Consider the following 23,764-nt stretch of genomic DNA (forward strand, 5'->3'; position numbering starts at 1 on the left):
ATTGCAGCGGCTTATGTGGCCGCGGGGAAGGTGCCGCCTATCCAGCTGAAGGCTCACTCCACGAGAGCTCAGGCGGCCTCGATGGCAGAGGCCGGATCCGTCTCCTTGGAAGAGATATGCAAGGCGGCAACTTGGGCTTCGGCTCATACATTCTCCAAGCATTACCGTTAGACTGTGGCTGCACGGGCGGAGGCCCGGTTTGGAGCTTCAGTGTTGAGGTCAGGGATTTCAATGTCCCGCCCTGGGTGAGTACTGCTTCGGTACATCCCACCAGTCTATGGATTGATCAGCTTGATGATATGGAAGGTAAAATTATGTATAATCATACCTGATAATTTTCTTTCCATTAATCATAGCTGATCAATCCATAGCCCCTCCCAGATATCTGTACTGTTTTTATTCTGGTTGCATTTCAGGTTCAAGTTTAGTCTTCAGTTACTTCAGAAAGACTTCGTGTTCAAGTTTTTTCACTTGGATTCTTCAAGAGTTAAGACGAGTTTGTGTTACAGTGAGCTGCTGCATTCCTCTCCCCTCCGTTTTACGGGGCTGGATTGAGACTTAAAATTCTGCCGGCACTCCCTCCCGCTTCGTGCGGCTGTAGGGCAGCTTTGTACCCCTCCCGCTTCGGCGGAGTTAGGGTCAGTCAGCTCCTCCCGCGGTTGCGGTTGCAGGATAAGCCAGATCCCCCCGCATCGGCGGGTGTGGTGTCCCTCCCCCGCTCCGCGGGGATGAGCTGGACGGATTCCCCTCCCCCACTTGTGTGGGGATGAGCTGGGTTAATTCCCCTCCCCCGTTTCGGCGGTGGTGAGCTGGGCAGAGTGTCCCTTCGTGGGTGTAATTCTCTAAGTGCTGAGTCCTGCGGATGGAGCTTTGATATTGACATACTGAGGAGTTTCCGGCAGCACATGACCACATATAGGGAGGCAAAAGTTTGCTCTCTATCTCCACCTGCTGGTAGATGGACACAACCCACCAGTCTATGGATTGATCAGCTATGATTAATGGAAAGAAAATTATCAGGTATGATTATACATAATTTTACCTTCTTTTTCCCCCCCTCCCCTTCTCTTCCCCCCTTTCCCCTCATTGTTCTCTGTCTTTCTTCTTGCCTATTGGGTTTGTTTAATCTTTACCCAAAGAGTTCAGTTCTTCTGTCCAAACTCTCCATCTCTGTCTGTTCATGCTCCCTGTTCCACCATCTTCCTCCTCTTCGTTTAGAAGTTTATCAGGTAACTGCGGGCTGCATGCGGGAGCGTGTTTAAAAGGGGACTCCAGCACGCTTCAAATTTCTTCCCTTCTATCGATTCCCAGTTCTTCACACCCATCCGTTCTACCCTCATCAACATCAACATTCGTGTCCTCCACTGTTGTCTGAATGGTGGCCTGTGCGAGAGCCATTCGGCCAGAATAACTTGCTTAGCAATTATAACTGTCTTTGAAGCAAATTCTGTATACCCTCTCCTTGTTGGTTTGCTTAGTCTGAAATGACCAAAGAGGATCGCCACATCATAAGTCCAAGGTGCATTCCACAATTGTGACACATAAGTGAGCAGTCCTTTCCAAAATTCCACCACTGCTGAGCAGTTCCATATCATATGACCCAAAGTTGCTCCAGCACCATCACATCTGGGGCAGGATCCCCAGGGTGACACACCCATGTGAAAGGCTTGTCTGGGCGCTATATACGTCCGCATAACCAGTCTGTACTGTTGTTCCCAGTGTATTGCGGCAGCCGTGGAGTGCCTCATTCTCAAGATATGTGCTACATTGCCTGTTAAAGGAATGATTCCTGTAGGTGTTCTGCTGATAAGGTCATACCACATTCACCAGATTGCAGTTCGCCAACCTTTAACAAAAGGTGCTTGGTTAGTAGTGACTGAACAGTTCTTCACATGTTCATTCTCTACAAGGCTATGGAGTGTAAGCTGATCAAGTTATATGTGTCACACATATATAATCAAAGTTAATTCTTGTGCAGTGCACTTATGAACTGTTTAATTCATAATCTGTTATTTTCAAACTTGTTATTCTATATTAGATTTTTTTTCTCATCCAATAATTTTTTGAATTCACATTTTTATTTATTTTTTCCATTTTTGATTTAGGAAGAAAAGATCTCAGTAGCCTTTTTCAGCCTCAGTTATGGTTATTTATTCAGTTTAGTAATGTCATTCATTAGTCAGAAAACTCCTTTATAAATTTAACATTAGTTCTCAACATTTGGAATCTCAAAAAATCTTCACTATCAGATTAACAAATTCTCTTTAACTTTTAACTTCTGAACAAGCATAGAGCACACATCTCAAAACCCAACAGAGGCCTGCTGTTTCACACTCCAGCTTCTTCAGGAGATTTCTCAGTCTGTCTATGAAGATAAAACATGACGGCTTCCATTTCCAGCATGAATGTAAGAAGTTGCAGTGCTTATGAGCTCCCAATCGCAGTATAGATAAACAGTAAAAATCTATGGGGATCCACCAGAATTTTACTATAATCCAATGTGGCAATATACTGCAAGGATTGTAAGGTAAACCAAGCATAATACTGAAGTTTATTTTATTTAGCAGTTTATATCCCACTCCATCCACAGTTCTGGACGAGTTACAAAAGGAACATACACTATAGTTTACATAAAAACATATTGTGTAGAATAGCCTAATAAAACAAATGCAAATTTTAAACTAACATACTAATCATGACAGATATACTGGTTGACAAAACTAATTACCATAAGCTTCTCGAAAAAGCAATGTTTTATGCTCCCTCTTAAACTGAGCTAAGGAAGTAATATTACAAAAACATACAGGCAGTTCATGACAGAGTTTTGGACCCGTAATTCTGAACATGGACTTCCTGTTAGCTTCAAGTCTAATAAGATGAAAATATGGAACCTCCAACAAGTCTTGAATTCCAGAGCAAAGAGACTCAACTAGTTGATGAAGTCATAGTGAACAAGGAGTCACAGGCAGTGAGCCCAGTGTCTGCAAAGATGGTGGAGATGGGAGTTTAGTGAGGCCAATGCTGATCGAAGGGGTTCTATGCAGCCTCATATCAGCAGAACACCTATAGGAATCATTCCTTTAACAGGCAATGTAGGGTTATGACGGTAGGTTTCTGGCCTTGAACCACTGTGATAGACCTCAGCGCACAGCCCTGCATTGCTACAAGGTAACTAATAAGCTCTTTAGCATGCATTTTAATGTGCTGTGTGCTGAGGTCTATCACAGGAGTAAACCTCAACACAGAAACCCTTTTAACATACAATGGCCATTAACATGTAAGCAAATTGCTCATTAACTGTGTTACAGCCCATGATAGCTTTCTGCATTGGCCCCATAGGGTGGACTGCAGAATTGAGTCATAGCTATGGCAGTGGGAGGTGGCACCTTACAGAATATTATTGATGCATGTGCATTTTTTGGAGTATATACAACGAATCAGATGCAGGTAAGTTAGGTGCACTCTGCTCCAGCAAAGCTTATGCCTGAGCACACAGGTTGGAGTATGAAGTACCTCTTGACTTTGTCATTACTGACAGTCACGTGGTAGTGATGCTGCAGCCACACCTGCTTCATACCATCTACAACAGCTAGGTGTTGTTAGATGAGCTGCAGCAATTTGGGCTGGGCTCTCTGGATGTTCTGGTGGATTTGGAACTATTTAGAACAGAGGAGAGACAAACGACCTGTTAAAAATTCTTTTGATGAGAGCTTTGCTATGTTATGCTTATGCCTTATTAGCATCAATCAGTGGATTGAGGGGAATTGTTTACAACTAAATATTTCCAAAACTCAAATTTTGTTACTCTCAGGCTCTTATGACACTGCTGCTCCCAGTTAATGTAAAATGAATTTGGTCGAGATTTCAATTTTGAATGAGATTAGGGATCTTGAGTCCAGCTAGACTCTGCACACATGAAAGAGCAAGTCTTGGACGTGATTGATAAAGTTTTCTACAAGCTGAGAATAGTTAGACGACTTAAGCCTTATGTCACAGATTTAAATTTTCGTAAGATAGTCCAAGCTGTGTATTCCCATTGTTGGACTACTGTAATGGGTCTTTTTATTGGCATTATGAAGAATTCCCTTTGGGCGTTTCAAGTCACCCAAAGTTCTATAGTCAGAGTGATTACAGGTACTTCTTGTTTTAGTCACATTTCTTCAATTTTGAATCTTTGCATTAGTTGCCTATGAGATGCTGTATTGAATTTAAGATTTTGCCTGTTTCTAAGGTTATCAAATAATCATCTCTCTCCTACGCTATGCTCTACTTTGAGATGTTACTAGCCAACATGCCCTCTAAGATCTTTTCAGAAAAATCTCCTTTACATGCCATTTTTTCAGCTGGTACGAATGGAGGAGTATAGATCTTCCATTTTTTATATTGCAGGTCCAAAATTATGGAATGCATTACCTATTGAACTTTGCTTGATATAGGACATCACAATTTAAGAAGGAATTGAAAACTCATTTTTTCCTCCAAGTATATAGACCAATTGACCAATAAGAGCATAATTATGTGTCACATTTAGTTCTGTCTATATTGCAGATTGTTACTATGTTTGTAAAATTTTATTATGTGATTTTGTTCCTCGCTTAGAATGTCATGATAATGTGGGTTATAAATAAATATTATTATTACTACTACTACTACTACTACTACAAGGGACAGCCACCTTCTAAGCATTGCTGCCAGTCTCCCTCGGGGTAGATCATGGTTTTCCATTACTAAGGCAGGGCAAAATATAGGAGTGGTATTGGTATACTTGCCAGTTTTAGAGATAAGTAATGTTGAGAGTCTGTGTTCACACCCTGCTCTCACCACTGATTTAGTTTACTTTCTAGTACGAGGCATATTTTCAAAGCACTTAGCCTTCCAAAGTTCCATAGGCTTCTATGGAACTTTGGAAGGCTAAGTGCTTTGAAAATATGCCTCCAGTGCCCTACACACCAGGGCCTCACTTTGGCACGTGCATTATTTATTTTTAAGGTATGATATACTGCCAATTGTACCAGGATGCAGCAAAGTGGTTTACAATTGCACAGCCAAAATGTTAGCTATCCCATTACATCTGGAAGGGTTTTCTCTGGGGCAATGGCTGTAGAAGACAGCTCAACAGCACGTTTATAGATAGCTTTAACCCAAGTCCCTGAAGAAAGATTTTCTGAATCCCACGGTGTCGGGCGTTCTCAGGGGAAGCCAGCTGATGGGTCGGATATAGAGACCTGAGAAGAGTGAAGCCTTGTATTGATGGGCGTTCTCAGGGGAAGCCAGCTGATGGGTCGGATATAGAGACCTGAGAAGAGTGAAGCCTTGTATTGATGGGCGTTCTCAGGGGAAGCCAGCTGAGGGGTCGGATATAGAGACCTGAGAAGAGTGAAGCCTTGTATTGATGGGCGTTCTCAGGGGAAGCCAGCTGAGGGGTCGGATATAGAGACCTGAGAAGAGTGAAGCCTTGTATTGATGGGCGTTCTCAGGGGAAGCCAGCTGAGGGTCAGATATAGAGACCTGAGAAGAGTGAAGCCTTGTATTTATATCACTTTTAAAGCTAAGTTCACGTTTTGATTTATTTAATGCACGATTAGTATTTATCACATAGGCAATAGCACTTTATAAAAAACTAAGAGTAGCCCGATGAAAGAAGTGCTACACCACTTGGCATAAACCAGTATTGCCTGAAAAAGTGGATATTTGTCTGAGGGCACTCTTAAAATATTAAAGAATATATAGTTAATACTGAATTTCAGAAGATAGTTGGACTTTGTAATCTGTGCCTATGTTACAGCTAATTGTCCTGGTTCTAGTATATGAAAAAGTCTGGTCCACCAGCATCCTGATTTTTCTGTGTTCCCTTCTGCATTTGAGCACAAAAAGAGAACAGTGAGAGGACTTATAGTCAGGACCTTGGCAGGTTAGTCATGTGGGTCAATCACAGTCATGGTATTAGCACAACTTGTACACACTTGAATCCAAGGTTTCTAGGACATAACCAGGAAGATAGCCACAAGAAAATCAAACTGCTGTCAGCGTCGAAGCGTCCCTCTGCGAGTCCTGCCTATGCGGAAACAGGAAGTTGAAACAACATAGGCTGGACTCGCAGAGGGACGCTCCGACGCTGACAGCCTCTTTCAATCGCTGCCTGCACCGTTTGCGCTGCTGATTCTTAAAAAAAAAAAAAAGTAAATAGGGGGCTGAGAGGAAGTGCAGGACTCACCGGGGGGCAGTGGCATACCTAGGGTATTTGACACCCGGGCCCGGTCATTTTTTAACACCCCCCTCCAAAATCCTGTACTAGGCATACCAAGAATACAAAACACTCGGGACCTATAGAGCAATTCTACCATACCATAAGCAGTAATTTCTATGAGTTACACAAGGAAAAGGAAAGCACCTTAAACATAACTGTGAGCACTAGAACATCAATTCACCTATTGTAAAATGAAACCAGATAGAATAGTACAGATCGTCGATACTGCACAGTCAATGCTAACTAAAGCCCTGTATTTTTTCACAGACACACCCTAATCCACTATAGAATAAGTAATCAAACTTTCTATTTAAACAAAAATTAAACTGAACCCCCAAGATGCCAGATTCTGCATACAATGCAACACACAGAAACAGAAAATATCCCCTAGTACTGTGCAAAATATAAAGATAGCAAATGTAAATTTGAAAAAACGAACAAATACCAATCACTACTTTACAAATTAACAAATAGAAATAAAACAAATATAGAAAATAAAATACCATTTTATTGGACTAATACATTTAGCTTTCAGGGGCCAAAACCTCCTTCCTCAGGTCAATACAGTATACTGCTGTTACAGTATCCTATCCTGACCTGAGGAAGGGGGTTTTGTTCTCCGAAAGTTAGTCAAAATGTATTAAAATTAGTCCAATAAAAAGATTACCTTATTTCCATGTTCTATTTATAAACATTTATTAACACAGCTAGAATACTATTTTATCCTAAAGCAAAAAAAAGAAAAAAAATATATTTTATTTACAGTTTATTGTCTCTGGTTTCTGCTTTCCTCATCTTCGTTTCACTGTCTCCCCTCCATCCAGTATCTGTCTTCGCTCTCTCTCCCTACCATCCAGTGTCTACCTGACATCCACTGTATGCCCTCTCTCCCCTGTCCCCTCCATCTACCCTCGCTCTCCCTCTGCACCGTCCAACCACTATCTGCCCTCTCTCTCCCTTCCATCTAGTGTCTGCCTTCTATCTCTGCCCCTTCCATCCACTGTCTGCCCTTTCTCTCTGCCCCTTTGATCCATTTGCCCTCCCTCTCCCATCCATCCAGGATCTGCCCTCCCTCTATCTCGCCCTTCCATTCAGGGTCTGTCCCCTCTCTGCCCCCTTTTCAGCCTCCAGTTCCTGCCCCATTATCCCACCTGTCCCTAGTTCCAGCCCATGTCTCCCACCTCCCCCCTCCTTTTCAGCCCCAATTCAAGCCCCACTATCCCACCAGTCCCCAGTTTCAGCCCCAGCCCTTTTCTCCCACCAGTCCCAAGCTTCAGCGCCATCCACTTCTCCCTGTCCCCTTTTCAGCCCCCCCAGTTTCATCCCCTGCCCATTTTCAGCCCCCAGTTCCAGTACTAGCCCCCTTATCCCACCTACCCTCCCTCTTCAGCCCCCTTAATCCACCTGCCTTGCATTAGGGCCCCCCTTTTCAGCTCCAGCCCCATTTTCTCACCTGCACTCCCCAGCCCCATTCTCCCACCTGCCCGTCCTAGGCATGGCCCCATTCTCCCACCTGCCCCCTTCTCAGACCCCAGTTCCAGCCCCCTTCTCTCATCTGAGCCCCCACGACCCAGTCCCCGTCTCCCATTTGAGCCTCCTTTGCCAAATTAAGGGTTTCCAAAAGTAAACCTATGGAATTTAAATAAGCTAAACTAAAATGTACCCTGGTAATTAAATGAACAAGTTACAAGGGAGCTCTTACTGAATTTTGATAATTCATCTCTATTAAGCTTCTATTACATTGATCAAGATCAGCTTAACAAACCTCCTACACTCATAAGATCACTTCTGGATAAATTCTCAGATCAACTCCTGGCATGTCTTGCTACACATGGATGAGACCACCATTTTGTAATAAAAGTGAATTTTAAAGATTGTTTTTCAACTCTGTCTCGACCGACCAGTGCACTCGAGGTCTGTATTGTTGATTAGAAGTAATTCTGTTTAAAAATGATTGTTTAACTTTGATTGTGTGAAAATAAGTTGGAATGCAGAAGATAAGACACAGCTCTAATTAATTTGGTATGTGAAGAGGATGGTGCTTGTTTTCGGAGTTCAGCCTGGCCACCTGGACTTGGAAAAAATGTGACCACGGTCCCACAGTATGGCTTGTTTATCTAAACAGAGAAGCATTCTGTAATTTTCCTTAGCTCTGAACATGAGTTCTAAGCTTAATAAAAAGGGGGGCTTGTTGCAGCAGAGTTTTGAGGCTCATCTGTGGGTAGACGTATCGCGCAGAGGACTTGTTCCTGGTCATAAGAAGACTTCGGACTTTTGCTGCAACGGGCCTCCCAGCTGATGAGGTAAGGGCCTGAAATTCCTGACCAGTGATGTTATATATATATATATATATATATATATAGTGTATTATTGCTTCTTTTCCTGGCTAAGAACTCTTAGCATTGCTTAGATGTAGAGGCCAGTGATGTAATGATTGTTTATACAGCTAATCATTATATATATCCTAATCATTGTAGATTTTAGCACCTCTAATAAAGGTCTCATTTACCTAATACGAATCCAAAAGAATCCACAGTAATTATTGAGTAGTCTGTGTCAGTGAGACAAGCTATAAATCCATAGCAGTACACCTTTATGCCCTGGAAATTTGCTACTTAGGCTGTCTCATTATAGCCAACGATATATCTTGTTGATGACAACTGTCTCACTGCATTAAGTCATCTGTTTCTGTCAGTTGTTAGGAATATAGAAATGACACCAGATAAGAACCAAAATGAGCCATACAGTTTACCCAATAGGAATTTGTTCATGTTGCATACATGCACACAATTCTCACATAAAACCCATCATCCAACTACCTCTTTTCTCATATCCTTCACCTAATGTTTCAAAGTTATACCACTGTTTATTACAGTTGTAACTTGTGTGGGTCAGAACCAGACCGGACCTATGACCAGTCCAACCCTCACACTCTACCCCAGCTGTATCAAATCTGGGGCATATATGACCTGGTAAGTGAGTCAGGCTAACAGAAACCATAAAAAGTACAAACAAATCCAAAATAAAGAAATAGTCTATTTTTCTATAAAGCACAGAAACTTCTCAGCAATATAGAAGAGATATCTGCCTCAAGATAAGAGTCTAGTAGCAAAGATACAGCCCAAATGCCAGCAATAGGGGAAGCTTATCAACCAGTCAGCTATCTGACCAGTCAAGAAAGTCAGCTTCCTCTTTTGCTCAGTTCACATACTTATACTCTCATTTCTTGGCAGCTTTGCTCTTTTCCCTGCTTACGTAACATGTAACACGTACCAGACCAAGATATTCTGTCAGTTACCAAAGAAAGAATTTGCTTTGTTTTTGCAAGTTCTAGTTGTTTAGGAAGTTCTGCTAACAGCCCTTCCTTCAGCCTCTGTCCAACTGTCCCATGACTCCCCTACCGACCCACCCTCCTTCTCAGTACATATCCTTATTCCTCTTGTGGTGTATCATAGGGATGGAAGCACAGCTGTCCCTTCTCTCCCTTCGGTTTAGCAATCACTCAACTGCGTAGACTGGATGTTTGCAAGACTTCACAAAGCCCAGGGTTGAGTATGTGTGGTTCCAGCCTGTTATCTCTTGCAGATTCTGTGTACTGTATTTCTGCAAAATTAGCATAAGTGAACAAGCGTTCAATGTCACAAACTGAAGCTATGTTTAGGTTACTTCAATGTTTTCTCAAAGATCAGACAGAATCAGAACACTGCCTTTTAGGGTCACATTGCTCCTTGTGACCTTCTGAAATGTACAAAACAGTGGACTGTAACTGCCGCTCAGTGCAGGTTACCCCTATCCTTTCGCCACTAGGGATCTTCTGCTGTTGTTTTGTTAGTGCCAAAAAGAATCAATCACAATTGGATAAGGTTTCAATGAAAAAAGGTTGCATATATCTTTCCTGCCACAGGCCCTCCTACAGAGGCATTATCATTCCAGGCTGAAAACCTACTTATCCAAGAATGCAAAACAGTAATTGGTAGAGCCATAGTAATATTTATTTATAAGTACCAATATACATAATACTATATGATGATTAAATGGTTTCTGACCCCAGAGAGCTTCCAAAATACAAAGCAAGCTTGAATTGCTCTTAAAAAGCCAGTGCACATAGCCAAGATGAGATCTGCAGCTGGCGGGACTCAGAAGTCAAATTCATGTCCAAGGGTGCAGGCCAAGAGGGACAACAGATATGATCAAGGGGCAATATAAGTAAAGCATGGACAGTGGCAGAAGGCTTGAGTGGATAAAGCTAGGGGCAGGTTTCAGAGGCAGGAACAGAATAAAGAAATGGGATTAAACAAGTGGCAAAAATCCTGAAAAATAAAGAACTGAGCATTCCTATCTGCATCTAGTAAATTCATAAGAATTGAAATCTGTTTTGAAAAATCACAACTTATAAGAATAGTATCCTTTTAATTTTAGGAAAATTTTCCAGCTTGAGGGGGAGGTCCCAGAAACCCACCAGCCTGCTTGGTGGCAGCTCGAGAAGGAGCAAGGCCTAGCATCTTCTGAATGTTCTGTGATAAGAAAAGACAAAAAACATTTAAGTATTAGTTCAGCTATTCAAGAGGATATGCTTCTTTCAGCCGTGCAATAAGAATGCTGCCTGCAGTCAGCACCTGTAAAGTACTCCCTATTAAAAAAAAATATCATCTCAGAAAAAAAATAGAGATAGAACACTTTTACCTGAAACACATGCAGTATTGCCTTACCCTAAGAAAACACAAGGTAATGCACTATGATAACAGGTTACCTCAACACATGAACAACAGACACACACAGATAAACAGTAGGAACTATAGAAAGACCCAGCAAAGGAAGCGTTTCCAAGAAAAATCTATAGAATTTAAATACACTAAATTAAAATTTATCCTGATAGTTAAATAAATTGTGCATTAGTAGGCTGGGAAAGGTTGAATAGTCATGGTTTTGAATACTAGTATGGTGCAATAGTATCAAGCCTGCCATTGGGGGGGAACAAATTATCAGTTTAAAATATTAAGAAAATTAATTAGTGTGAAACAATTGGGAAAGCATGAGGAGTAATGGCTTATGGTATTCTTTCCAACCCTACTGCAAGGGTGTGTGTGTCATAGGCATAGTTTGATTGTTCCATTTGGGGGTTGGGGCGAAGTGTGGGCTGTGACACATTAGCATACTCATTTGAATGGATCTCATACATATTCGTTATGGATATCTCAAAAAATAGTGTAACAAATACAGAAGAAACCTGTCTTCGCGAAAAACAGTAATCAAAAAACAGCGAAGATGACACAAATGAACAAAAATAAAAACGAAAAAAGAAAAAATAAGAAAAAGGAAAATTACAAAATACGTATTAAAAAAGAAAAACTTAAAAAAGGAAAAGAAACTGAAGTATAAAAATCAAAAAAAGGGGACGACACAAGTAGAATGAATAAAAAAATGAATCAATTTATTAAGGTGATGTGACTCGACACAGCTGTGTTTCGGCCCAACTGGCCTGCGTCAGGAGTCTAAATAAAACAAATCATATTTAATTTACAACATATCAATTTTTATCTCTTTAATTTTAAACAAAAATTAAAATAATTACATATAAAATAATAACATATCTAATGAGAAACAAAGAACAGATGTACTACTATTAATGGTCTATTACTCTGTGATATATAAAATATATAGGAGGAAATTTAATTGAATACAATCAGAAATACACAGATAAAATGCATATTTATAAGAAACTAGTAAAAAAAATTTTTAATAACCCCAATTTTGATTTTATCTATAAATGAATTTCATAATATCACCGAGGATTATGTCTTTATAATTAAATTACTAATTTTCTATAATTTCTAACCTTGAACTACCATTAAAAAATAAATAAGTATAGAATAAGAATGAAAAGCAGGTGTTCTAATATCAACGGTCTATTGTTTTTAGGTACATTGTTTTAAGCAAAGACCTAATTGAATACGATATACAAACAACCAAAGCTACACAGATAAAATACATATTTCAAAAAAAAGGACTAATAAAAATAATGTCAATCACACAAATTTAGTTTTATCTATCAAAGAATCTCATGTTAACATTAAGAACTATATCTTTAAAAGCTAATTAATAAAATTGTTTAAAGTTCCTAAGTATTCTTTATGTATATATAATATATTGTAAATAAAAAATATTATTAATAAAAACATATACAGCTACAATGTCTAATGCATTTTCAAAAAAACTTATCATTCATTATAGGATTTACCTGTTGCACCATGTGTGTATTTTCTAGCAGTGTAAATTCTTGTAGAGTGTTCAATAGGACACACCGTGATTCAATAACACTGTGCCTTTAAAAAGGCTATGTGCGTGGTTTAGGGACAATCTATTTAACAGAACAGGGGAAACAAAATGTGGACATAGATATTTTCAATCTAACTATAGTTCTCCTTGTTATCTATTGTCGGTCATGTAACCCATGTAAATTATGTGTCATCTTGTACGTAATTCTATTTATAAACATATACTTGGTATTGGAACTCAAGACAAAATACAATGTTCTCACGATGTGTATAACGGAAGTATATAAAGTGAAGTACTTTATCTATGAGTAGAGGTCTTATCGCCATCTCTTATGTTGTTTATCAACTAAGTATATCTATTATAAATCTATTGGTAAACAAAAGATTAAAAATAGTATATAGTATTTCTATATTCTCTAACGTGGTGTATGTTACCTAGCTGTTGCATGAAAACAAATTAATAAAGTATGCTACAAATAATTATGAGTGAAAATAATGATGAGGGTAACTCGTCAAACAGTTGTCTGATTTGAATAATGTATACACGTTTCTGTAGATGGCGATAAGACCTCTACTCATAGATAAAGTACTTCACTTTATATACTTCCGTTATACACATCGTGAGAACATTGTATTTTGTCTTGAGTTCCAATACCAAGTATATGTTTATAAATAGAATTACGTACAAGATGACACATAATTTACATGGGTTACATGACCGACAATAGATAACAAGGAGAACTATAGTTAGATTGAAAATATCTATGTCCACATTTTGTTTCCCCTGTTCTGTTAAATAGATTGTCCCTAAACCACGCACATAGCCTTTTTAAAGGCACAGTGTTATTGAATCACGGTGTGTCCTATTGAACACTCTACAAGAATTTACACTGCTAGAAAATACACACATGGTGCAACAGGTAAATCCTATAATGAATGATAAGTTTTTTTGAAAATGCATTAGACATTGTAGCTGTATATGTTTTTATTAATAATATTTTTTATTTACAATATATTATATATACATAAAGAATACTTAGGAACTTTAAACAATTTTATTAATTAGCTTTTAAAGATATAGTTCTTAATGTTAACATGAGATTCTTTGATAGATAAAACTAAATTTGTGTGATTGACATTATTTTTATTAGTCCTTTTTTTTGAAATATGTATTTTATCTGTGTAGCTTTGGTTGTTTGTATATCGTATTCAATTAGGTCTTTGCTTAAAACAATGTACCTAAAAACAATAGACCGTTGATATTAGAACACCTGCTTTTCATTCTTATTCTATACTTATTTATTTTTTAATGGTAGTTCAAGGTTAGAAATTATAGAAAATTAGTAATTTAATTATAAAGACATAATCCTCGGTGATATTATGAAATTCATTTATAGATAAAATCAAAATTGGGGTTATTAAAAATTTTTTTTACTAGTTTCTTATAAATATGCATTTTATCTGTGTATTTCTGATTGTATTCAATTAAATTTCCTCCTATATATTTTATATATCACAGAGTAATAGACCATTAATAGTAGTACATCTGTTCTTTGTTTCTCATTAGATATGTTATTATTTTATATGTAATTATTTTAATTTTTGTTTAAAATTAAAGAGATAAAAATTGATATGTTGTAAATTAAATATGATTTGTTTTATTTAGACTCCTGACGCAGGCCAGTTGGGCCGAAACACAGCTGTGTCGAGTCACATCACCTTAATAAATTGATTCATTTTTTTATTCATTCTACTTGTGTCGTCCCCTTTTTTTGATTTTTATACTTCAGTTTCTTTTCCTTTTTTAAGTTTTTCTTTTTTAATACGTATTTTGTAATTTATCTCAAAAAATAGACCAGACAGGAACTCAATTTATTGGACAGTGAATATTTTTTTAATTTCACTAAAATGGGCCAGCACCAAGGGAAGTTTGTCTCATGGTGCCTCCACTCACATCCCCATGAATTATCAAGGGCAGTGCATACTGTCGCTCTCCTCTTCCCCTCACTACTGAGGCCTGCTCTCGCTTTCTCCCTATCCAAAGCCCTGCTCTTTCTCTTTTCCTTCCTCCCTCCTTCTTTAGCCAGCACTCCCTCTTCCCCAATACTTTCCCCACACCATGCCGATATGAATCTTAAAAATACACAGGCTCCAGATGTAGAAATGTTGTATTTGGGCTGGCAAAATGGATGACAGTGACAAGAAGTAGTTTCTTATCTTCCAGATGAGTTAGTTTTGTGTATTCCATAACAGCTACAGGAATGAACCTCACTCTTAAATCAGGTTACACTGCCCAAAGATAATTTCAGATGTACTATTAATGCACATCGCAACATTTTTCATTGTGTCAAAAAACAGCCTCCTTCAGACGTTTGTAAGGTGTTAACATCGATAAGCAACATATATTATTATTAGCATTTGTATAGCTAATACAGCATGCAGTGCTTCAACACCTGACACAGAGAGACAGTCCCTGCTCAATAGAGCTTACAATCTAAAAATACAGATTGACAAGATAATTAAGGGCGAAGGAAGTACTGGGTGAGAAGGAACAAGGGAAGGGCAATTGAGTAGTGGCTAGGAGCCAAAAGCAGTGGTGAAAAGGTGGGTTTTCAGCACAGATTTGAAAACAGATAGAGATGGAGCTAGACGTACAGGCTCAGGAAGTCTATTCCAGGCATAAGGTGCCGCGAGGGAAAAGGAACGAAGTCTGGAGTTAGCAGTGGAGGAGAAGGGGAGCGACAAGAGAGATTTGTCCAGTGAGCGGAGTTCACGGGGAGGAATGTAGGGAGAGAGGAGAGTGGAGAGGTAATGGGGGGCTGCAGAATGGATGCATTTAAAGGTCAGTAAGAGAAGTTTAAACTGTATGCGGAAGCGGACAGGGAGCCAGTGAAGTGACTTGCGGAGTGGGCTAGTGTGGATATAACGATTTTGGCGGAAAATAAGTCATGCTGCAGAATTTTGGACAGATTGGAGAGGAGAGAGATGGCTGAGTGGAAGACCAGTGAGAAGCAAATTGCAATAATCCAAGCGAGAGGTGACAAGGGTTTGGATAAAGGTTCTGGTAGCGTATTCAGAAAGGAAGGGGTGAATTTTGCTAATGCTGTAGATAAATAAACGACAGGTTTTGGCAATCTGTTGAATATGCGCAGAGAAGAAGAGAGAGGAATCAAAGATGACTCTAAGGTTACGAGCCGAGGAGACCGGGAGGATGTGAGAGCCATTAATGGAGATAGAGAATGGGGGAAGTGAGTTTAGGGGGGAAAATGAGAAGTTCAGTTTTAGTCATGTTTAGCTTCAGATGGCGTTGAGACATCCAAGCAGCAATGTCAGACAAGCAGGATGAAATTTTGTCTTGGATTACGGTTGAGATTTCAGGGGTGGAGATGTAGATCTGAGAGTCATCTGCATAAAGATGGTATTGAAAGCCATGGGATGAAATCAGGGTACCAAGAGAAGAGGTATAGATGGAGAAAAGGAGGGGTCCAAAGACAGAACCCTGGGGGACACCAACTGAAAGCGGAATGGAAGTTGAAGAGGAACCGCCAGAGTGAACACTGAAAGTGCAAAGTGAGAGGTAGGAGGAGAACCAGGAAAGAACAGAGCCCTGGAATCCAATCGAGGATAGCGTATCTAGGAGTATGGTGTGGTCAACAGTGTCGAAAGCAGCAGATAGGTCAAGAAGGATAAGGATAGAATAGAGACCTCTGGATTTAGCCAGCAGCAGGTCATTAGAGACTTTGGTAAGTGCAGTTTCAGTAGAGTGAAGAGGGCGGAAACCAGATTGGAGTGGGTCAAGAATAGGTTGAGAAGAAAGGAAGTCAAGACAACGGCGGTGCACAACGCGTTCAAATAATTTGGAGAGGAAAGGAAGAAGGGAGATGGGGCAATAGTTGGAGGGACAGGTAGGGTCAAGTGAGGTTTTTTTAAGGAGTGGAGTGACAACAGCATGTTTGAAGGCCGTAGGAACAGTTGCAGTGGAGAGTGAGAGATTAAGGATGTGACAGATGACAGGGATGATAGTAGGAGAGATAGTGTTAAGTAGATAAGTGGGAATGGGATCAGATGAACAGGTAGTACATTTGGAGGAGGAAAGAAGAAGGGCAGTTTCCTCAGTAGAAACTTCAGAGAAGGAGGAAAAAGAAGGAGAGGAATATATACTTTGATATGCTGCTTATCAATATTACACTTAAAACAATTTCTGAAGGAAGCCATTTTAAACACAATGAAAGGATGAGATGAGCATTAACAGTATACCAGTTTACCATGATCACTAATTAGAAAACACTTTCCTAAAACATCAATACACCCCCCTACTGGGAAAACAGAACAAGCTGAACCGTTACAAATCCCTAGGTGGAAAATATACCCTAGCAGAACACCACATCACAAAAGAGGCTCAGCAACCCCACCACCTGACCTTCTATCCTCCCACAGAAGGAGCTTGGGGATCCTACCATTTCTACCCCCCCCCCCCCCCCCACACACACACAAAGGGCAATTCTATAACAAAGCACCTACATATAGGCACATGATAGGAGTCTACTTTCCTTCACAGAATAAGCTCCTATCAGATGCCTAAATACAAATGGAGTGGACTAGTAGTTAGAGCACTGGTCTTGACATCCTGCTGCTCCTTGTGATCTTGGGAAAGCCACTTAACTCTCCATTGCTTCAGGTACAAAATTAGATTCTGAGCCCTCCAGTGATAGAGAAATACCCAGTGTACCTGAATGTAACTCATCTTGACCTGCTTCTGAAAAAGGTGAGAGCAAAATCCAAATAAAGTATCCTGTTATAGAACTGCCCTTAAAATATCCCTACAAAAATCTTTTTTTACTCCCTGAAGATTTTGCACAAATTTCCCCATTATCTTGCTCCTTATGCTGTCCTCCAATCCATCACAGGCAGTCAGTGACTCAACTGTTTGAGGAGGCTCAGATGGGTGGAGATAAGTTGGGTGGGATGTGGGGGCAACACAGTCAACAGTAAAGGCTTTTTTTTTTTTTTTAAATACAGCAGGGAAGGATCCCTTTAAAGTATATCTGCTGCCACTACCTATTTTCTCTCTTTCTGATAGTAATATGTACACTGAACACCATTCCAGGAAATTATGTACAAAAAAAAAAAAAAGAATCTAATGTACACAAAACTAATACAATATATTAAACAAAACAGAATTTGCAGCATTCTGGTAATATATGCAGGTAACACTTGACTAGCAATCAGTTCTAGCTCCCCAGTCCAGCATCTTCCTGTTGACCATGTGAACAGTAGTATTCAGCAGCCCTAACAAAAATCCTGTGGTTACCAGCAATCATAAACTGGATTTGCCTAGCAGGTTACCAAATGGCAACCAGGCTTCAAATCTGCCAGGCTTTAGTTTATTGTTGGGTTACTAAACATGTTTGGAATAGGTATCACCTGTATCAGCTGTACCAAATGGTCAGCAGGCTGCCAACCAGGGAGGACAGGGTTCAAATCCCACTGCTGTTTCTTGATTTCTTGGACAAGTCACTTAACACGCTACTGCCCCAAGTACACACTTAGACTGCAAGCCCTCCAGGAAATGGAAATATCTACTGTACCTGAATGTAACTTGCCTAATATCACATTCATTGTTGATTTAAATCTTGAATTGATAATGAATATGACAATTGGGCAGACTGGATGGACCATTCAGGTCTTTATCTGCAGTCACTTACTATGGGCCCAGTTTACTAAGCCGTGCTGTAGGTTGCTAACATTGTAGCGTGCGCTAAAAAATAGCGCATGCTAATGATAGAGACACTCACTATATTTCTATGGGTGTCTCTAATGTTAGCACACGCTAAAACGTTTGCGCACTTACAGCACGGATTAGTAAACAGGGCCCTCTGTTACTATGCCTTGAGCTACTACTGAGAAAAGTGTGATCTAAATTCAAATCCAAAATCCAGTATCGGGCATATTTTAAAATAATACAAAACCCTAAAAATGTCACTCAGAAACTATAGCGCAATTCAACCAGAACATAAGAATACCCAAACTGGGTCAGACCAATGGTCCATCTAGCCAGCAATGGCCAATCCAGGTCACAAGCAGTGGCGTACCTAGGGTAGTTGACACCCGGGGCCCGTCATTTTTTAACACCCCCCCCCTCCAAAATCCAATACTAGGCATACTGAGAATACAAAACACTCAGGACCTATAGAACAATTCTACCATACCATAAGCAGTAATTTCTATGAGTCACACAAGGAAAAGGAAAGCATCTTAAACACTACAGTGAGCACTAGAACACCAATTCACCTATTGTAAAACGAAACCAGACAGAATAGTACAGATCAATCCTGCACAGTCAATGCCAACTGAAAGCCATGTCTTTTTCACAAACACAAATACACCCTAATCCACTATAGAATAAGTAATCATAAACTTTCTATTTAGACAAAAATTAAACTGAAACCCCAAGATGCCTGAGTGCATACAATGCAACACCACAGAAACAGAAAATGTCCCCTAGTACTGTGCAAAATATAAAGACAGCAGATGTAAATTTGAAAAAAAAAAACTAACAAATACCAATCACCACTTTACAAATTAACAAATAGAAATAAAACAAATATAGAAAATAAAATAATACCATTTTATTGGACTAATACATTTAGCTTTCAAAGGCCAAAACCTCCTTCCTCAGGTCAATACAGTATAGTGATGTTACAGTATCCTATCCTGAGCTGAGGAAGGGGGTTTTGTTCTCCGAACGTTAGTCAAAATGTATTTAAATTAGTCCAATAAAAAGATTACCTTATTTACATGTTCTATTTATAAACATTTATTAACACAGCTACAATACTACTTTATCCTAAAGCAAAAAAAAATAAAAAAATATATTTTATTTACAGTTTGTTGTCTCTGGTTTCTGCTTTCCTCATCTTCTTTTCACTGTCTTCCTTCCAGCCAGCATCTGCCTTCACTCTCTCTCTGCCATCCAGTGTCTGCCCTCTCTGCTGTCCCCTCCATCCAGTGTCTGCCCTCTCTCCCTGCCTCTTCCATCTACTGTCTGCCCTCTCTCTCTCCCTTCCATCCACATCTTCTATCTCTGCCCCTTCCATCCATTTGCCCCAGTCTGCCCTCTCTCCCCCTTCCATCCACTCTCTGCCCCTTTAATCCACCATTTGCCCTCCCCTCTCCCATGCATCCAGGTTTTGCCCTCCCTCGCGCTCCCCCTTCCATCCAGGATCTGTCCCCTCTCTCTCTGCCACCTCTTTTCAGCTCCCAGTTCCAGCCCCCTTATTCCACATGGGCGTCCCTTTCGATTATGCCCTTCATAGTAAGCTAATCCTACAGTGTGTGACTTGAGCGGGACTGTACTGAGCTATAGCTACACCCTGTGTGACTCACCCACTGATACCCTCATGTCCATGCCAATGAGAGGAGCTGGGCTGGGAACAAGCTTTGCACTCCCCTCCATATCTGCATCTTTTACAGCTGCACTTCTCGCACAGCCTTTGGTAGGGTGGTGGACTTGAGTGTGGGGGTCCAGTGAGAAGATGTTGTAGCTGGGATGGAAAGGCCTCTTTCGACTGCTCATGTTTATGTTTCAAGTCCAGCACCTAAATATTACATACAATAAGAATCCCCAGACCCCATTTTACAATGATGGAAAAGCTTCCAAAGCATGTGCTGCTTTTTATTATGAAACAAAACAGCTGCTGCTATTGCTAAAGGACTTAAGCAGAATTCATCCTCACCTCTGCTTTCAGTTCAAATATATCCCCCTATAGCATTGTTCAGTTTGTTCATCTATGTGCTCCAGATTTTGAAAAGAAATAGTGGCCTTGTTTCTTGGTTTTGTCAGGTCGCATAGATTTCTGTAACACAATGGTATCAGTCCACATAGAAAGAATGGTTGGCTTCACGGGACCAGCAATCACCCCCCTTCCCCCACCACACCACCTTTCACATGATGTCCCTCAAGCATACTGGTTACTTGAGATCCACCTTTCTTATGCATGAGAGATGCTACTGTGAGTGTCTGTATCGGGCCCTGTTCTCTTTTCTGTGCCTGTGTCCGCAAACTACAGCCAGGAGCATGCAGCAAAAGGGGCAGACATTGGTATGTGGTAAAATCTGCAGCTGTGCAACTCTGCGACGGTCATGGCGGAGAGAGGAGTCAGTCAGGAGGAGCCAAACACCGAGGAGACAGAGACGTTACTCTGCAGCAGTAGCAGGAAGGGTGAAGGCCAAGGCGCGCAGGGTGCCGCAGGGGGAAGGTGTCTGGCGTCATGACGTAGTAGTCCAGATGGGCGCCTGGGCGGGACTCGTCACGGACTCGGAGACTGAGAGGGAGGGAGAGAGAGAGGAGCCGCTGCCACTGGAGGAGACAAGTGAGCCCGCGAGCTGCAGAGGTGTAAAGGCGCGCGCAGGTGCAGCGTTAGCAGGAGAAGGTAGAAGAAGAAGTTAGAACACCCCATCATCACCCCCCCCCCCATTGGCTTGCACCCAGGGTGGTCCGCCCCCACCGCGGTACACCACTGGTCACAAGTGGTAGAACCCCAATTAGTAGCACTATTCCATGCTACCAATCCCAGGGCAAGCAGTGGCTTCCTCCATGTCCATCTCAATAACAGACTATGGAGTTTTCCTCCAGGAATTTGTTCAAACCTTTTTTAAACCCAGATATAACCACTGTTACCACGTCCTCCGGCAACGAGTTCCAGAGCTTAACTATGAGTGAACATTTTTTTTACTCCAAGTATTTCCATACAATTTCATTGAACGTTCCCTGATCTTTGTACTGTTTGAATGAGTGAAAAATCGATTCATCTCTACCCACTCCACACCTCAATCATATCCCCCCTGAGCCGTCTCTTTTCCAAGCTGAAGAGCCTCTTTAGCCTTTCCTCATATGGTTGCTCTTTGAACCTTTTCTAATTCTGCTGTATCTTTTTTGAGATACGGTGACCAGAATTGAACACAATACTTAAGGTGAGGTCACACTATGGAGCAATACAGAGGAATTATAATATTTTTGGTCTTATTTTGCATCCCTCTCCTAATAATTCCTAGCATCCTGTTTTCTTTTTTGGCCACTGCTGCACACGGGGCAGAAGATTTCGGCGTATTGTCTACAATGACACCTAGGTCTTTTTCTTGAGTGTTGACTCCTAAAGTGGATCCTGGTATCAGATGATTCGGATTAATCTTCACAATGTACATCACTTTGCATTTATCTACATTAAATTTCATCTGCCATTTGGATGACCAGTCTTCCAGTTTCCAAAGGTCTTCCTACAATTTTTCACAATTGTTTTGACAACTTTGAATAGTTTCGTGTCATCTGCAAATGTAATCACCTCACTTATTGTTCCAATTTCCAGATCATTTATAAATGTTAAATAGCACTGGCCCCAGTACAGATCCCCAGTGGCACTCCACTATTCCCCTCCTCCATTGAGAAAAATGGCCATTTAACCCTACCCTTTGTTTTCTGTGCAATAAACAATTCTTAATCCACAGAGGGACATTGCCTCCTATCCCATGACTCTTTATGATGTGCTAGGGGTGGGTAGGAGCATAATAATAATAACTAGTAAACAAAGGCCCGTTTCTGACACAAATGAAACAGGCGCTAGCAAGGTTTTCCTCGGAGTGTGTATGTTTGAGAGAGTGTGTGTGAGAGTGACTGTGTGAGAGAGAGAGGGAGTGAATGTGCGAGTGTGTGTGACAGAGAGAGTGTGGGTGCGAGTGTGTGTGTGTGAGAGTGTGAGAATGAGAGTGTGTGCGAGTGCTTATGTGAGCCACAGTGAGTGTGAGAGTGTGTTTCACACAGATACAGTGTGTGTGAGACAGAGTGCGAGAGTATGTGTGCGATACACAGACTCTCTGTGAGACCGAGTGTATGAGATTGAGAGAGTGTATGAGATTGAGAGACTGTTTGAGAGTGACTGTGTGACACATAGAGAGTGAATGTGATACAGTGTGAGACAGAGTGTGCGAGAGTGAGAAAGACACTGACTGTGAGACAGAGAGAGTGTGTGTGAGACAGAGATACTTCCCCCCTCCCCCTCCTCTCATGTCTCTGGACTCTCCCCCCCTCTCTGGTCTCAGGACCCCCTGCACCCCCCTCTGGTGTCAGGACCCCCTGCCCCCCCCAGGGGGGGGGGGGTACTGCTGAACTGGGAGAGGGTGGAGCTGCTGAGGGGGGGGGCAGGGTTTAATTTCCTTCTTTTTCCTTCATCTACCTATGCCCCTTCCTCTTATTCAACCACAACAAAGAGAGTCCAAATCTCCCGTAAAAAAACACAAGAAAACAACAAAAACCCTGGTGTGGATGTTGCCCAGTGTTTGAGAAGGAAAATTGTGTGCGGTTGGTCGTGGTTAATCTCAGACTGGAGTTTGAAGAAGCCTGTAAATGGAAATGTAGTAGGACCAAAGGAATACAGCGGAGAGCTGGGGGGGGGGGGAGAGAGAAGAGGAAGAGAGACAAGAAACAGGTCCTGCACAAGTTGAGCAAGTGGGAAGTTGAGCCTGCCAAAAGCTTCTAGAAAGATTAGAACACTGGGCAACATCCACACCAGGGCTTTGTTGTTGACATTACCCATTGGTAGTAATGTGTGTCCTGCTATCTCCTGAGAATACCTGCTACAAATTTGTCACAATTTGTGAGAACCTTTGGAAGAATATCTGTATATGCCAATTTGTAGACCCCTGAAGAAGGCCTCTTTGGCTGAAACACGGACTGTGTAGGGTCTTAATAAATGAATTTGGCTTTTTTACATCTGTGATTTTAGTTTGGTCTTTCTGGATATCTTCCATTTTTGTTGTTTTCTTTTCCTTCCTCTTATTCTCCAGCCTTTCTCTACTCCCCTTTTCCATCCAGCAGCTCTCCTCTTTCTCTCCCCATTCTTCCAGTGTCTCCCCTCTTTCTTTCTGCATCCTTCCATCCAGTGTCTTCTCTTTCTCCCTACCCTTCCATCCAGCGTCTTCCCTCTTTCTCTCCCCATCCTTCCACCCATCTACCCTCTCTCCTGATCCTTCCATGTAATGTCTCTCTCCCCCTCCTTCTATCCAGTGGCTCTCTATCTCTCTACCCTTTTCTGTTCAGTGTCCCTTCTCTCTCCACATGCTTCCAAGTCTCTCCCCTTTCTCTCTGCATCCATCTCCCCTTTTCTCTCCCCATCCCTCCATCTGTTTTCCCTCTTTCTCTCCCCATCCTTACACCAGTCTGCCCCCCTCTCCCAATTCTTCCATCCAG

At 41.0% G+C, this 23,764-nt stretch overlaps 1 protein-coding gene across 1 annotated transcript in view; it reads right to left on the minus strand.

The window, feature by feature from the left end:
* Positions 1–10,214: 10,214 nt before the first annotated feature.
* The window catches only part of TMCO1 (transmembrane and coiled-coil domains 1), a 250,924-nt gene continuing 237,374 nt past the window's right edge, over positions 10,215–23,764 (minus strand). Inside the window, exon 7 of the mRNA XM_030207196.1 lies at positions 10,215–10,761. Within this exon, the coding sequence (XP_030063056.1) occupies positions 10,663–10,761 (99 nt within the window). The 3' untranslated portion in view covers positions 10,215–10,662. The remainder of the gene's footprint in view (positions 10,762–23,764) is intronic.

Source organism: Microcaecilia unicolor, chromosome 6 (assembly GCF_901765095.1).
Source record: "Microcaecilia unicolor chromosome 6, aMicUni1.1, whole genome shotgun sequence".
NCBI classification, from domain to species: Eukaryota; Metazoa; Chordata; class Amphibia; order Gymnophiona; family Siphonopidae; genus Microcaecilia; species Microcaecilia unicolor.